Source organism: Pyxicephalus adspersus, chromosome 6 (assembly GCF_032062135.1).
Source record: "Pyxicephalus adspersus chromosome 6, UCB_Pads_2.0, whole genome shotgun sequence".
Classification (NCBI taxonomy): Eukaryota; Metazoa; Chordata; class Amphibia; order Anura; family Pyxicephalidae; genus Pyxicephalus; species Pyxicephalus adspersus.
Genome location: NC_092863.1, coordinates 76,043,598 through 76,060,401, shown reverse-complemented (window position 1 = coordinate 76,060,401; position 16,804 = coordinate 76,043,598). Strand labels below are relative to the sequence as shown.

Below are 16,804 nucleotides of genomic sequence, written 5' to 3'. Positions count from 1 at the left end.
TGTTTGCAACCTATGCAATTCCTAACTTCAGTTTACAAAAGTCAAGATGACATTTTAAGAAGATGTAAATCCCATTGGGCAAGTGAAGTGTGGAAGCTAAAGCACCACAAATTTTTTTTGGGCTCCTGTGTTTTAGTGCTCACATAAAGAAAAAAAAATATTGTGCACTGGCGTAAATTTATTACCTTCAATGACAAGGCAAGATTAGCTAATTAAACCATTAAAATGATTCAAAGAAAAAGAAAAACACACATTATTAGGAAACAAATATATTTATTTTTTTTGCTAATGCATTGTTCAGTAGTCTAAAACAATATATACAATCTTTCTTGACACTAGGAAAATATTTTGCTAGGTGCAACTAGGCTAATTTATAAAAGAAAGAAATGTGTGTTTGCCAAAGAAACCTAACTGCAGCAATATGTTTCCAATAAAGGAAAAAAATGTGAATGACTGTTGTGGACAAGAAACAGAATTCTTTTTTCAAAACTGTTCATGCATATCTAAGATGTGATAACTTCTCCCAAGTACAAATAGAAAAAAATATTTTAAGAGAGACGCATCAATCGCAGTACACAGGGTATACAGTATTTACTATTGGTTGGTATGCTATTTACAATGAAAAATACCTAATAAAAAAAAATAATTAAATGTAATAATTAAAAAGTATGAAGAGAATAGGAGCTCAAAGAGCATCAGGGTTTTCACAAGAAAACATTCAGTCAATTGATTATTATTTAATTTAAACCATCATTCCAATTCATAACTTTATCATATTCCTGAATTCTCTGCTTGATATGCGACAGCTTGTTCTTTAGGTAGTCACAACGCTCCTTCTTCTCCAGAAATGTTGGGTCCTGTCACAACAAACATGATTAAATGAAATGATAATTTCTTGCAAAACCATTGCTCATTCTGAACAATACAAGGGGTCTACTTATTATTTAAAGCTAAAATCCAGAAAAAAAGACATGGGAACACTTCTACTTGCTAAAGTAATAAAATAGCCCAGTGTTTCTCAACCTTATCAACATTGGGAATGAAATTTCAGGTCTTCAAGGAACCCTGCTATAATTACTTTAGCCTTTTAGCCATTTAGTGACTGACCTGGGAGTCACAAATTGCTCATTGCTCAGGGACCCCCTCCTGATTTCTCCTTGCTGCAGTTAAATAACATTTTTTTACTGGACAGTAAACAGAGAAGCAAAAGACTGATAAGTTCATCTTTCACTCTTTCCTCCTTTCCTATTAGCAAGCTCATTGTACTGCAGCACAGCTGATTGCCTTGAGCTGCCTTTCTCTCCAACAGTCCAAATTCTCTTGTACGGGTACTGAAAGATGTGGATAAAGTCAAACTCAAGACATTTACAGTGTTGAACAAATACATCCATTCTCAGTATCTGTGGGCTCACTGGCTTGCTTGATTTATCCTATTAGCTTTGATTACAACATGGCACTGGATTTTCAGTATAATAACAGCCTGAAGTTCCACTTCAACGAGTAGTACAAAAAATATCAAAAAGGGACATTCAGTTTAAACTAACACACTGACTTTGCTGTTTGGAGCTACAGAATACCATGCTCTTACACAACATGCCTTTGCACCACAGTCAACTTTGATGCCATGCTAGGTTTTGTGCCAAAGATAATGCCCAGTACTTAACCTGTACTACTTATAACCCCTAAAGGAACTGCTAAATATAGATTAATAAACTCACATTCTTTTTCTTTTGATATTCTTGCATAACCTTTGCAATCCGTTGGTATTCCTGCAAAAATACAGCAAAGTTTCATAGTAAATATGCATACTTAAATATTAAATTGAATAGTATGTTGTAGATGTAGTACAAAGGATTATTAACACCGCAGTACTGGCCAATCAATATTTACTACATATGTATAAAATACAAAAGTATTGATGAGCTTGTGCTGATTATTACAAAAAGTAGCTCTATGGGTTCAGCAGGCATTCAATGTATACATTTTAAACATTCTGTAGTTTTTAAGGAAGGAAGGAAGAAGAAAACACTGCTCATCTCTTCTTCTTCGTCAGGTAAACATGGGGAATAGGAATATCGCTTAGTGTTAAAAAAACATGCTCCAGGTAATCCAACATGACAGCGCTTGTGTTCAGATCAATGATAAGGTCATTATGAATCACTGTGTTTTGGTAGTTCTGCTTCCTATTTTAGAATCAACAATGTATCACACACCCCATAAAAACAATTTACTATGCCATCTATTCCCTTCTCAGCTAGTTTCTGAAGGAGAGGACATACAAAACTATAGGATGGTGTCTATTTCATTAAAGTAATAAAAAGCTTCAATTAAACTGAATTATTCCATACCATAAAAAATTATTACAAAAATACTACTAAAATTGGAGTTAAAATAAAAAAAAAGTAAAATTTACTATGTGTATATTTTGCATCATATAACTATTTTTTTCCTAATGTAATTTTCAACATGTAATCTCTGCAGGAGTGAGCAAATGGTTAGGATTTTAATTGCAGGATAAGATCTAAATAGCGTTGGTATAGCTAGCATTGTACTTGCATGTGTGGTATATTTCTGACTTTCTTTAGCTGTCACAAGGGGTGCCTGAGGGGCAAAGGACTGCTAACATGGGGTGATCCCATGACCCAATGGTACTCCTTTTAGCAATCTGCTGAAGCCCCATCATAACTAACTGGTTACATGTAACATAATCATTTAGGCAGTTTCTTATAGGAATCTTGCAGCATTATTGTAATCAGGTATAAATGAACAGAATAAATTGCTTTTTGTAAAAAAAATAAATAAATAAAAAAAAAAAAACAAATATATATATATATATATATTTTAATATTTTACAATTAGTCTTCATACAAGATAAAATGCAATATAAGACTAAGGTAGGAATGACTACAATGGCTAGGTAAAGGAAAACAAGTCATGAAATATGAAGACATTGCCGTTGTCCTTTGGATAATGCCATACTTCAGAAATAGCTGTCTTGAATTCTATAACTTAAATACCAACAAGTAGTGCTTACACCAGGACATCTGACTTTACTGCTCACAAGCTTGTTTCAGGCAGTGACTTACTGAACCCAAAATATAAAGATAAGAGCCCAGCAATACTATATACAGTATAAGGGTGGGTGGATTAATGAGCACAAATAGAGGCCCATAAAAATACTCACATGCTCATTTTCTGGGTTTCTGGGCAATTTACTCATAATAGCATCCAGTTCAGCAAACTTCTTTAAAACAGCTTGGACTTCAGCAGAAAGTTCTTTGTATTCAGAATACTGGTCATTGAACACAGCCTTATAGCGGTCTCGCTCATCATCTGATTTTATTACTTGGTACTTTCTGTAATGAAAGAAAGAATTTATCACATAGGATATACTGTATGATGTTTTAGTTAATGTAACAATTTAAAATTTGCATGAAGATGCATGAAAAGGCACGTAAACAACTAATATTTATGAATGGTAATGCACATCCAAATTGGAACAGTGAGGGTGAGATACTTCAACAGTTGAAAATCTAATAAATAAAAACATTCTGATTTTCAGACAATATCCTTGTTACAGCCTGCATGTTGTTAATGCTCTTTTTAAGTTTTTAAAGTGTTATCAATTCTAGGAACTACAAATATGTTCTGTCCTAAATCTTATAAATCCTTCACTACCCAATGATATATTGGTAGTATCCCAACTCTTATCTATCCAATGAAATGAAGAAAAGATGAGGTCCTGCTTCTAAAGCTTCCAGAGCAGATAGTAAATCTATAGAGATAGTGTGGTTTAAAGAATTTGTTTCAGATTCTCTGCTTGCCAAGTGTTGGAGCTCTGCTGGTAGAAAATAAATCCTGAAGATAAGACCAGCCAATGTCTCTGCATTCATTGGGCACTGTTGTAAACATTCTAATTGGATTTTGTAAAGATGGGTTGCAGTAATATCATCATTACCTTAATGTTTATGTGTAATAAAATTCACTGCTGCTTTCGCACTCAAATATCTACTGGCTAAAAAAAATACATTTATTGAAGGACACTGCATTGGCACAGAAAATTCCTATGACGATACATTTCATCCAGCTTCATCTTGTAATTTATTTTCGAATCTCTCATTTTAAATTAACTAAATACATTCCCGGTATATCAAAATATACATGTATTTTTTATTAAAATTTGTATTTACTTATTTTTATTTTCTTTAAAAACCAGCCACAGTCTGCACCTGCAGCCATCTCCTGCCAGCAAGCTCTGAAGTAGGAACAGGTTCTTTGTAGAAGTGATTGCTTTGCAGAGGTCTGATACACTCCAAGCTTTGCCAAAAACCAGAGCTCTTCAACCATGTATGAGCTTTGCTGACTGTAGAGCTATAGACCTCTGTACAGGAAATAGATTGTAAGCTCTTTGGGGCAGGGTCCTCTCCTCCTGTATCACTGTCTGTATTACTCAGTCATTTGCAATCCCTATTAAATGTACAGCACTGCGTAATATGTTGGCGCTATATAAATCCTGTTTATTAATATTATTAATAATAATAATATTACAAGAACCCACTTCCCAAGGGCTAGCAGGAGACAGGTTTTTCACCTTAGACTGTAGCAGATTTATAAACAAAACAAACTAAATCTTTTTACATTTTTTGTTAATATACGTAAAATATACAGAAAATACTGGTTGAAATTAAAATATTATTTTAATTGCATTATAATTAAAATGTATACCTATAGGAAATTATTACAATATTAAAAACAGTGTTTTCCTGCAGAAATTAAATTGTTATCGTACTTTCAATGTTATCTTCTGTAAACCATGATTTCCCCTGCTCCTTATATATTGAAGAGGAAGAAAGGAGGGGTTGCTGGTAGTTCAGAGCAGCCTAGGGTGGCGATGCTTTTTTATCACAGATACATAGATGACCAGTGACCGTTCTGACCCTAGTGCAGGAATTGTGTACCTTCAGGTCACCCAATAAATGTAAATAAACCTAGAAAAATAATTACAGCCTCCTCATCTAAGAACTGTTAAGCTGGAATATAATATTTTCCTTTTTGGATTTTTTGAAGAAAACAGCCTTATTAGCGTCTCTTTGTAGGAGAGGTCCATTATCTGGATCTCCCAACTTTTTGAATAGGTAGGTTTTCAAAACATATGTGAAAACTTCTCGCTCCCATGACTGTTTATTTTAGGGTCTCTCAACCAGGGTTTAGAGGCTGGTCGCAGTTAGGTGTTGTCTTCAAACATCAAATAAGTAATCCAGAGTTCAAAATGTTGCATATACCAACATTCTAATAGTGGTATACAAGAAAATTATTTCAGGGGTTTCATAAGGCCTCTACACATTTATTTACAGGGATTCTTTCATGGATCAGCTATGCAATGTGAAGTTGTTTTATAGCACAGAAATGAGCTGGGATGTCTAATGGGATGCCAGGGATGTATTCCTTCATACACAGCGATTGGCAGTAATGGTTTTGGTAAATGGAATGCTGGAATAAATAGTTTTTAGGTACTTCTTGGGTCTCTAGATTGCAGGCTCCCACTCACCAAACCCTTATTCTCACAGAAAAAGACCATACAATAAAAACATATAAAATACCTAATTCACCATCTGACAGTGGTAAAACTCTTGACCAAAGGATTTATTCTTGGTGTTTAATAAAGCCACTTGGAAAGTTTACCCTCATAACACGGAAGCTTTTTTTTAATGAACATCAGAATTTTTATTAGAGTGTGAACATCACAATCGTATCATAACAGTACGCTAAAGCCCTAGAATAGAAGTTTTACTATAAGATATAATGGTGAGCTATACAAAGGTTTATCAATTAACACCTAACATAATCAGTAAAGTTTTTTAAACTTGGAGTATTGCTGTTTCCCAGGATGGGGAGACTTCTAACTACAGAATAAAAATAGGTAACGTATTATTTATTTAATGCAGTGTTATATATTATGATGCAAAAGTGTGTTAGGAAAGAAAATACTAGTTGACAGTCCAACAGCCAAAACTCAAAAAAATGTATTAGATATGAAATTAACTATTTCAGTGCATCCGTAACTTTACAGGCAGTGGGTGGCATACAAAGAAAAACAGTTATATCATGAAACCCACAATCATATACTGCAGAAGGCAGCAAAAGTGGAAAAGAGAAAGAGGACATCCCTGCTATAATTTTACATATAAAGTAATGCTTCAATCTGCAAAACAAATCTTACAAAACTGGAAAACACTGAAAATCTCAGTAGACTTATAAGAAGCAGAAGACATGTAATAAATGTTAAAACTAGCTTAATGTGTGTGGGTTTTTAAGGAACTAGGAGTTAAAAAAAAAAACACGGGGATTTTTCAAAGCAACCATTAGGAATTGCATGCTCTGTGGAATACTATTCAGTACACTCCCCTCTTCCAATTCAGGACCAAAATACTAAAACCCCTTTTCATGCTAGACCAGTTTTCCGGAATTTTAATTGAAGTATCTAGCTTACTTTTAAATCCAAACAAACTGACCTAGCGATCATGTGGCCAGAGGCTAATTAAGGCTACGTACACACGTGCAACAATTGTTGTTAGAAAGTGAACGATTAACGGACGTTCAATGATTATTCACTAATATTTTGAACAATGGTATTGTGCACAATTCTGTACATGCTGAAACAATACGATCGTTCAAATAAAATCCACCAATATTATACACACACTAGATACGATAGTTTGAACGATGCACGAAGTGACATGTACAGGAGAAAGTATATCACAGAACAATCCACGATCATTGAATGACCGTACACACAATAGATAGCGAACAATCGTCGCCCATGTTTGTTTCCAGCGACATTCCTCGTTCATCAGCGAGGTTGTGCACTTTTTTTTGCACATTATTGCACGTGTGTACGTAGCCTAAAAGTGCTCCTGGTCATTGGCTCAGGATCCCAGCTGTCCAAGGATTACTTATGCTCAGGCATCACTTAGGTCTCTATTTATCAATCAGGGAATCTGACATTGCCTCAAACATTACCTGGTGGCAATCAATTTCTGCCACTGAAACACATGGACCTGAAAGATTCCCACCAGGGAACGTCAGATTCCCTGTTTTTTTTAAATATAGGCCTTAATGTTTATGCCTGGCTCTTGAATACTGGCTGGGGTATGCAGTTTTTTGGCTTGCAAGTGAGTGCAAACCTGTTGAGGGAAAGTAATCCATTGACGGTCCTCTATCCAAACTGCAAACGCTTGCATTTTCTTGCTACCCCTCTGAATACTTTAGCTATTCAGGAAAAGGGGAGGATGCCCCGTGTAAGCTACAAGCTTCAACCTTGAATTTTCCTAAATATATGCACTTTAGGCACCCATGTGCTCATGGAAGAGGAGTAAGCCATGTAATCCCCATACCTGGATGTACAAATTGTTTCTCTTCCCTGCCAAAATATGGGGTGACTGGGAAAACAGGGCAGCTTTGCATTTGAATCTTAAGAGGGTGGAAGGTAATTGAACCTCATACTTGGTCTTAAATGGGTTAATTTCCCTACCTTGATTTACTTTTATGCTTTCTTAAATGCCTTTATTGGGTTTAAAGTGATTTTGCTGAGATGGAAAAATATGAATATACCTTTATATATGGGAAATATTGTTACAGGTAAGAACAGCACATACAAACCAATCAAAGACTTCAGGCATACAAGAGCCACATTAGTAAAATAAGCTTTGATTAATACTTACGCCACATAATCAGGTAAAACAATGGGCTTCGGTATATGACCTGCTGGAATGTATCCACTTATCAGCTCAGGCCGCAGGTTTCCAACTTTATTAGCTCGATGTTGCACTGGGCCATCTTGTACCATAAAGTCATTACCCGCCGAAACATCATGCTACAAACATAGAACAAAACACCATTAGTGTCTAAAACATAGCAGTGCTAGTGTGTAATTTACCATAATCCAGCTCTGCCAAAAAAACAAAGATGATGCAAAATGAAAAATGGAAAAAAAAAAAACAAACAAACCGTGAGGCCCAAAGCATGCAGGCGCAACTTTTTATGTTTCAGCAAGTAGTAAATATGGGACAGAGATGTCAACCCTAAACAATGACCAAAAAGTGGCCATGGCTAACCAGGTTATTCACTCATTATTAAACATTAGATTGATGGAGAAAGACTATCAAAGTTCAACTATAAACATTCAGTTTTCATTGATAGGTAAGATGCCAGTCTACAAGGCAGGCAAGCCTTTACTGCACAAGTAGGAGATTGCATAGCCATTCACTAGGAGGTCTGATGTGGAGGGAGGAGAATCTGCAGACATGATGTATATAGTCTAGGAAGACAGAATATCTGATTTTCAAAATCTGTGAGAACATATTTTGCAAGAATTCATTTCTTTACATTGATGGACAAAATCAATACGTATTTAAATAAGATATTCCTGGGATTATTTTTTTTTCGATGTAGGGGGCACTACATGCCCATAGCCACACTTTACAAAACAATTCTCACAAGTTAATGGACTAATAATTAGTCTACGTACACACATGCAATAGTTCTCATCCGATAATCGGCTCAGGGCTGATATCGGACAAGAATCTAGTGTGTGTACAGCGCCCCTCGTCCAAACAACCATCCTGGCGGATCCATGGACGACGGAAAATCTTAATGAAAGTTAAGAGCAAGAGCGCGCAGTGGGGGCTGCTCCATTGTTCTCCCCCTGCCCTCTCCATAGAGCAGTACGGTGCTGTATGTACAGCACTCCATGCATCGTGCAGTCGTTCGTCGTAAAAGATCCTTTCCAATGACAATCATTGCACGTGTGAATGTACACGTTTGTAAGTTTTCAAACTTTTAAACATAGGGAAACCTTTGAAATATCTAGGTCTTCAGGATATTGTCACCCTTACAGATACCAATGATCATTTTGGCTGTCTTTTAAACTGACCTGAGAGGCACTAATTGCTCACTGCTCAAGGAACCCCTAAAAACTTCTAGAGGAACCCTGATTGAGAAACTTTATCCTCCCTGACATAACACAAGAAGTGCAAGTGTAGGTGAAGGAATCTTGCCCTATTCTACAATCTTTAGTACACAAAGGCTAAGGAACCCTATATGTTCTTCTGCAATATAAAAAAAAAAAAAGTCATCATGATTTATGAGTCAACCTTTATATGCAAAATCGGCACAAGCAAATCATTGCCTGCATCATTTGTAAATAATGGCTAGTAGTATAGGTTTAGCTGACACCTGATGTAAATCAGCTGGTGACTGCAGAATGAGGATTGTACAAGAAGGAACATGTTTGGCACTGACTGTTGCATTCCAATGATATGCTGCACATTCCTGAGAGTAATTACTATTCACATATTTCAGGAATATACAGACCAAACTGAAAGATACAAGACTGTTTACTAGTCATTTTAATGTCTTTGAAGAACATCCCTTATGGTATGACTTTTCATCACCTATATGAGATACCAGACAGCCACATTAGCCAATAAAAGTTATAGGTATGTTTGTTTTATTTAGTCTATAAATTTCACTGGGCTAAGAAAAACTACATTATTAGTAAATTACTGGATTTTATAATATATAGGCATTTTAAAATAATATATTGACATGAGTAACATAACATTTTATAGATTAAACCAATATCTTACAAACTCAGCCAATAGAAATTAAAGACCTCTTTTAACATTTTTAAATCATATATGTAGGAAAGATTTGCAGTACTAAGGATGTGTGACTTGTGACTAAAGTACTTTATAGCTAAGATACACAAATTGGGCCTGATTTATTAAAGCTCTCCAAGGCTGAAGTCAGTCAAACCAATTGTTTCCGATTAATAATTGAATATCTTGTAGAATAATTGTCAATATCTTCATGCACAAGGCCAAGAGCTTGACCATCATACCTCCAACAACACTAACTGACTGGCATATATTAAACCTTATCACCCTGTCTTTGGCTATATTAAGTGGTAATTAAAATAATAGATAATTTAGAGATGTTTAGAGTTGTTTGCCATTAATTAACTCTGGTGTCTCAGAATTCAGGAGCAATGCAGCATAGTTGCCACACCGTCACAGGTGACCACATAAGGTGGCAGGATATATAAGTATTCAGGATTTGGCAGAGGGACAAAAAGGGAAGAGAAAACCTATATTTAAGTTATAATTAGGTGTAGCAGCACATTTAATGGGAGGCCCCAATTCTGTTTCAACTTTATACTATCAGTATAGAACAACAAAAAGCCAATCTCTTCTAAACCGAATCAAGGTTTTGACACTGGAAGTGACAAATATAACAATATTTTAAGTCAATTCATTGTCATTTACTTATATATTACAAAATGATTTTTATTTTATATAACATACATGGGTACGTGCATAGTGTGACCATACTAATAGGGTTTTCATTCATATAAAAAGTGGTAAAAGGAATTGTTAAACATTTTTAACATTGTCCCCTGACCTACTGCTCACTATATAGAAGGGCTATAGAGTTTACTGAAACAATCATACATTCAACTATGGGGTGCTAATCAAAATAAAATCTCACACTCATTTCCCAACTCCTCTCTCCAGATATAGAATAAAATGTTAAAATACAGATGAGATTCAGATAAATGAAAACAACAATCCTTGAATTATTATCCTGGGGCACATACCATGTAATATATTCTGCTCCTGAATATTACCAATATAAAACATGAACAACATATACGTCATTAACTGCTGACAACATTACACTGTATGTAGCATTCTGTGCTTTCCAAACACACCTTTATTTTGGAGTAATGGAAAGCAAAACAAGTGATTTGCATATTACATTACAAATACATATTACATTTCCTTATTCAAACATGTAGCTAACATTTATGCTTCTAAATAAAATTAACAGCTAATCAATATCAAGTCAATATCAAGTGCAAAAAAAAAATCACCACACAAAAGTCTCCACACAACAATTATATGAAACTGTTTTTAACCAATAGCGCGTGTGAATATACAAAATGACCTGTGGGGATTTATAGAGATTGTTCTAAGATTGTTTTGCATATTGTCACATAGCACATAGAAATCAAAAGGAAAATTGCATTTCTGAAAAGATCAATTGGTATTTTCAGTATAGGAAAATGGTTTTAGCTTCAAAATAGAAATAAAGAAACCAAACGTAAGGAACGGTAAATTGAAATATATAAAATATTTGTTTTTAGGTTTTTAGAAACAATTTAAATGCAGTTTGTACTTTTTTGTATTTAGGCAGCATTTTCGTCTTGCATTGTGCAGAATTTAAGGTTGTTACACATGACATTAATAGAGTTCTAGGAAGAATCCATCATGAGCCTGACATAGAGATCTCCCATCAAAAAGCTAAAAAACCTGTACTGAGAAACCAGTTTAGGATTAAGAATTGTTAGACAAGCTCTCAAGTTTTTGGAATTCATAGGTGTGTTGTACCTCATTCCACTCCGTAAAATAATCTAGGTCTTTCATCTGGATGGCCCAATCTTTTGTTGATTCCACATAATGGAGACCTAATCCTGCATTATATATACATCTGAAGATGCTAAGGAAGGTAGGCAGAACTGGAATTTTGGGTCATGGGTCCAATTACATTAGAGCTCATCAAAGATATATAAAAAGCAAGACAATGGAACTGGCAGCCATACAGGTTTGGTTGGAATGGGTTTTTACTTTAACAGGCTTTTATGTAAAACATGTTGGTGCAATTAAAAAATTAGATATAACAATACTGTAGCTGCTGAGTAAAGATTACTCACCATGACTTTTGGTGGATTCATGTGCGAGCCTTGTGACTTCATCTAAGAAACAGTAAAAAACTTCCTGTAAGATTAGCCAACGATATTCTTTTGTTGACAAACCATACACAACCATTAAAAGATAATGTTATAATACTTTATAATAGCTGGACTGAAATGGACAAAATAAAGTAATGTTTGGAGCGTTATAAATAAAACGTAGTAACTACAAACAAGAACAAACCATAAGGATGATACGAATGATATAACCCATTAGATTCAAGTCATTTAATGCCCCCAGTTCACAGTAGGAACACACAGATACACTTTATAAACCAAAAGTCAATGGACACTTGCCATCCAACCTACACTACTTATCCTTTCGTATGTGGATGCTTCAAAATTATTAAATGCAGGCGATTCCATTGTGATGGTAATCCGACATAGGGAAGACCTTTATCTGTTCTGTACACAAAGCCAGCTAAGGACTTAGTGTAATGCATTTGGTTTTGAGAAGCCAAACTGGCCTGCAGTCCCAACCTTAACCCCATTAAATACCTTTAGGATGAACTTTTAGGATGATACCTTTAGGATGTGACTGATAAGCAGGACATTTTGCTCAACACAACAATTTTGGGCTGAATGATCACAAATATCTACAGAAACACTCCAAAATCTTGTGAAATGCCTTCCCATATGAGTGGATCTTGTTGTGGCAGCAAAGTGGGAATCAACTCCACAACAACACCTGTGTTTTGGATCAGGATGTCCAACATGTTTATACAGGTGTGATGGCAAGGTGTCCAAACATTTGCCTATATTGTGTATTTTTCCGGAGATTCATCTCTCTGCTCAAGCAATATGCTGTTCATTTCTTAAGTTAAGACATATAACCAAAGACACAATACTAAGTTCTGTAAATATTCAGCCAGCTTTATCATGGTATGGACTTGCATGGGCCTAGCATTAGATACAGGTAAATAATCCATACGCCATGAAAACTTGAGCAATTGTATACAAATTCATATTATTAAGCTGCAAAAACTATTTTTACTTCTATAATTGTTAATTTAGGACACAATGTGCACCATAAAGACAAAGACACAAACATTTCTGGTCACCATTATCATTGTAGCCTTACCTCCTGCTCAATAAACTCCCGTCTCTTCCTGGCACTCTCATGCCGCCAGAGTTTTAGAGAAACAATAGCACCAATTAAGTAGACAAGCATGGTGACAAACAAGAAAATGATGGCTGCTGTCTGTCCTCCTTCTACTCGGCAGAATGCAGAATACAGCGGATTGTTAAAAAATGAGTAGTAGCACAGTCCTCCTCGATTTGTGTCATTAACGTACACAATCGCTGCAGCCATGTATAGTATAAAGAGACAAATGTTGATTCCAAATTCTGTCAAAGGCCACCAATGAGAATCTAGAAGTATGGTCCTATAGTACATAGACATTCCTAGGACCAGGATAATTATTGTCACCAACCATGCTAAACCAGCCACCACAAGTACAAAAGGAGTTTTTGGTCCTGAATAATAGTATCCCCCCTGTAAACTTGAACTGTAGGAATATGGCTGCGAGTAGCCAAACATGTTGTACCATTCATTGTCTTTGTGGATGTAAGCCGTAACACAGGCAAAAACACCTGCTCCAAGCAAAAGTTCAACCACACCGAGGATCCTCAGCAATCCGGCCCACGACTTCATATAAGAGTATCGCAAATTGTACTCTTCAACCCTCTCACTGTATGTCTTCACAGTTTGTGTATGGCGACCCAAAGAACCATATGGGTCATCAGGAATCATAGCTTCTGCCTCTTTCCTTGAGTTGTAGCTACCACCAGAACCTCCATATGGATCTCTGTAAGAACTTCCAGCAGCCTTTCCATGTGCTGAAGAAGCAGGTAAAGATGGTGATCGTGGAGGAGAGCAACGTGCCCCTCCAGAAATGTAATTCATTTCAGATATGGGCTCTTCCCACGCAGTTTCCTTTTTCCCCTTAAAGAAGTTCTTCCAAGAATCTGGAATAAACTTCCTAACAGGTCTGAGTTCATGTGGAGTGACTGGATCCTCACTATCACTTGGGTAGAACTCCGGCCCAAATGGAGGATGAAGTGGTAACGGTGGAGGAGGTAAAGGATCAGCACTCAAAGCTAATTCACAGTCCTGCAGGTTCTGGAGATTACCGTTTACAGGAATTGGCTCCACTGGAACCTGATCATAGTGTGCAGTCCGGCCATTTGCAGCCCTGCCTTTGGATCTTGGTTCAAATGATGACCCTCCACCAGACATTTGTGTAAGTTTTCTGCAAAACATTAAAATAAAATATTATTTCATCATACAGAACGACGTATGAAAAAAGTGAACTTGTGTACAGACCATAAACACTAAAGTATATAAAGCTAAACTCCAGCCTTACTTCCAGTCTTGCACAGTTGTGCAGCTCTTATTCTGATCTTACATTGCCTATTTTCCTGCACACTGCAAGCTTCTCACTGTGTGCATTAAAAGCTGCAGCATGTCTGGCAAAGCCTACCTTATTTTTAAGCTGAATAATGTGATTTGGGAAGCATTAAATCAGAAGATCATATGTAAACGAGGCAAAATCTATTTGGGCTATGGTAGTTTTTCATAATCTGTCAGTGAAAGGTCCACTAGGGGGAGTACTGAGGCAGGGTACTGTGTTGTTTTTTAGGAAGCCATGTACAACATCTCACTGGCCCCAAATATTTTCTTGTATGGCAAAAAGAAGAACAGAGACCTAGTAATGACAATAGGACTAAATTATCGTATGCAATGAAGACAGATTATATTTAAAAATGTCCTTACCCAGATGGTAAGTGGGCAAGGAAGAAAGAAGGGAAGACAAAATATAAGCACCTTCAAGTATTCTGAACACACTTTAGATGCAATTTACACAAGCCCTCATTCATTTCTGATTATAAGCATTGCCAAAGAAATAAAACAAGCTTTGTGTTTTTTTTTTCTTTATGGGAACAGACAATTGTTTTTAGAGTCTTTGTTGTGATGTTTCAGAATGAATAAGTTCACCTTGTAAGCAGCTAGAGAGATCAAAGATGAGTTGTGTTATACTTTTTGTTGCTTACTTAAGGATAAGTAAATAGTTTGACCTAGGTCTGTTTTCCCAACCAGAGCCCTGTGGAACCCTGGGGTTCCTCGTGAGAAAGTGGTACTTTGAGCAATGAGCAACTTGTGCTTCTTAAGTCAGTTTAAATTAAACCAATGATCTTTATAGTTGTCTGTAAAGGTGACATTCTTCCCACTAGGCAGCAATAGGGTAGGCATTCTTCCTACTGACCACCAGGCTAATGTACTGTGAGCTGTGAATATAGAAATGACAGCAGAGGTTTCCTAAAACCCACTTTATTTAAAGTGGCCCCCACCATGTAAAAAGGTGGGATAACACTGGTGTAGGTACCTGTGCACCAGAAGATCTAAAATGTACCTGGCTGGTCTGACATGGTTGGCATCACATTCCAAAACCTATGGGTATCAAAATAAACATGAAATTTATCACTTGTTTCTAGTGATAGCAGGAACAAACAGCACTGTATGTTCTTGGCAGAGAAGAGGACAAGGGGAGTGAATCACCTAAGACCAGTAGAATTATAATTTTCCCCCACCTCCTAAATTGTAAACTCTTCTGGGCAGGGTCCTCTCCGGCTGTGTCACGGTCTGTTTCTGTCTGTCATTTGCAACCCCTATTTGTTGTACGGCGCTGCAAAATATGTTGGTGCTATATAAATCTTGTAGTAAAAATAATAATATTAATTAACAACCATGCCAAACCAGCCACCACAAGCACGTGTGTCCTCTCCATAGAGAACTCCATAGCAGCAGTCTTCAACTACCGGTCGTATAGTGACCTGGTTGGGGGCAGGGGATGGCTGAGCAGCATTGGGGTACCACCAAACATTCCAGTGTTTCTCAAGCAGGATTCCTCCAGAGGTTGTTAGGGGTTCATTGGACATTTAGTGACTCCAAGGTCAGGTTAGCAGATACCAATGATATGTAAGAGTGACATTCTTCCCACTGACCACCACACTTATGTACTGTGAGTTGTAGATATAGTAAATATATATCAGGGGATCCCTGAAAAGTTTTAAAAACTTTTTTTTCATGTTAAAAAGATCAAGAAACGCTGACACAGGTGATAGATTTTGCCCAAGTATGTTGCATAGCTTCTTCTAGTTAGACGTTGAGCATTCTTTGGCTACCCATACACATGGCAATGAATGGCAGCCAGTCGCGCATCACCTGTGACATTTAGGCAGTGCAGGGTACAGCAATGCACTCATTATCAAATGAATCCCATACAGCACAACCACCAAGCAAGTTATAGATGCTGTAGATGCCCACACAGCGGTTTCTCCTGCACAGACACCTGTATAATAGGTATGATGGGCTAGACATTTGCCACCTTTTTGTAATATTAAAGGGATATTCCAACCTATACAGAAAAGAAAGCTTTACCTATCCATGTGCTGCATTCACCTGTCAGGTCCCAGAGATTTCAGGAAACAGGGAAATGTCTGATCACCATAATCTTCCCTTACCAATTCCCAGGCTGGGACATAACAACATTTTATGATTAGAGAAAGCAAAACAAGGTCTCACCTGCTGGGTGCTGCTCAGAGGACTATTAGCATGTCTCCCGCCCTACGACCTCTCACTCCTCTTCCCTCGTTCTGTGCACTGCTAGCTGTCACTCCTCCATAGGGAAGTATTGGGGGTCTCTCTGTGCTTTACCGGACACACTCTCACCTGAAAGCCGAACTCTCCCCCGGGACAGCCTTCCTCACTCTCGGTCACATGACCATCCTTTCTCTCCCAGGGTGACGTCATGTGACCACGCCCCTCACTGCAGGTAACCGGGGGCGGGATCTGGCTCACCTTTCCTGCTGGGTGGTGCTGGCTGTGTCTATGGTGTCACACTTCCGGTGTGTGTGTGTCAGCTTACATTTCTAGTAGGGGGTTATTGCTGTGCAAGGTGGTTCATTTTATTCCAGAAAAACATAAATAAC

General features: G+C 37.0%; 1 protein-coding gene across 1 annotated transcript; it reads right to left on the bottom strand.

The window, feature by feature from the left end:
• Positions 1-253: 253 nt before the first annotated feature.
• Positions 254-16,605, bottom strand: MARVELD2 (MARVEL domain containing 2). Its single transcript, XM_072416225.1, has 7 exons — positions 16,398-16,605; positions 12,894-14,064; positions 11,774-11,815; positions 7,722-7,873; positions 3,185-3,356; positions 1,719-1,769; positions 254-857 (listed from the first exon to the last, which is right to left on the bottom strand). Exons 2-7 carry the CDS (start codon positions 14,049-14,051, stop codon positions 738-740), a joined length of 1,695 nt encoding a protein of 564 aa, XP_072272326.1. The 5' UTR covers positions 14,052-14,064; positions 16,398-16,605; the 3' UTR covers positions 254-737.
• Positions 16,606-16,804: the final 199 nt, after the last annotated feature.

What these genes read in the sequence shown, in the direction of transcription:
- MARVELD2 (XM_072416225.1), bottom strand. Translation starts at nt 14,051, where the DNA reads ATGTCTGGTGGAGGGTCATCATTTGAACCAAGATCCAAAGGCAGGGCT. An exon ending in GGGAGTTTATTGAGCAGGAG is followed by an intron (nt 11,816 to 12,893) that starts GTAAGGCTACAA and finishes ACTGTTTCTTAG; the next exon opens with ATGAAGTCACAAGGCTCGCA. An exon ending in GAAACCCAGAAAATGAGCAT is followed by an intron (nt 1,770 to 3,184) that starts GTGAGTATTTTT and finishes GTATTTTTGCAG; the next exon opens with GAATACCAACGGATTGCAAA.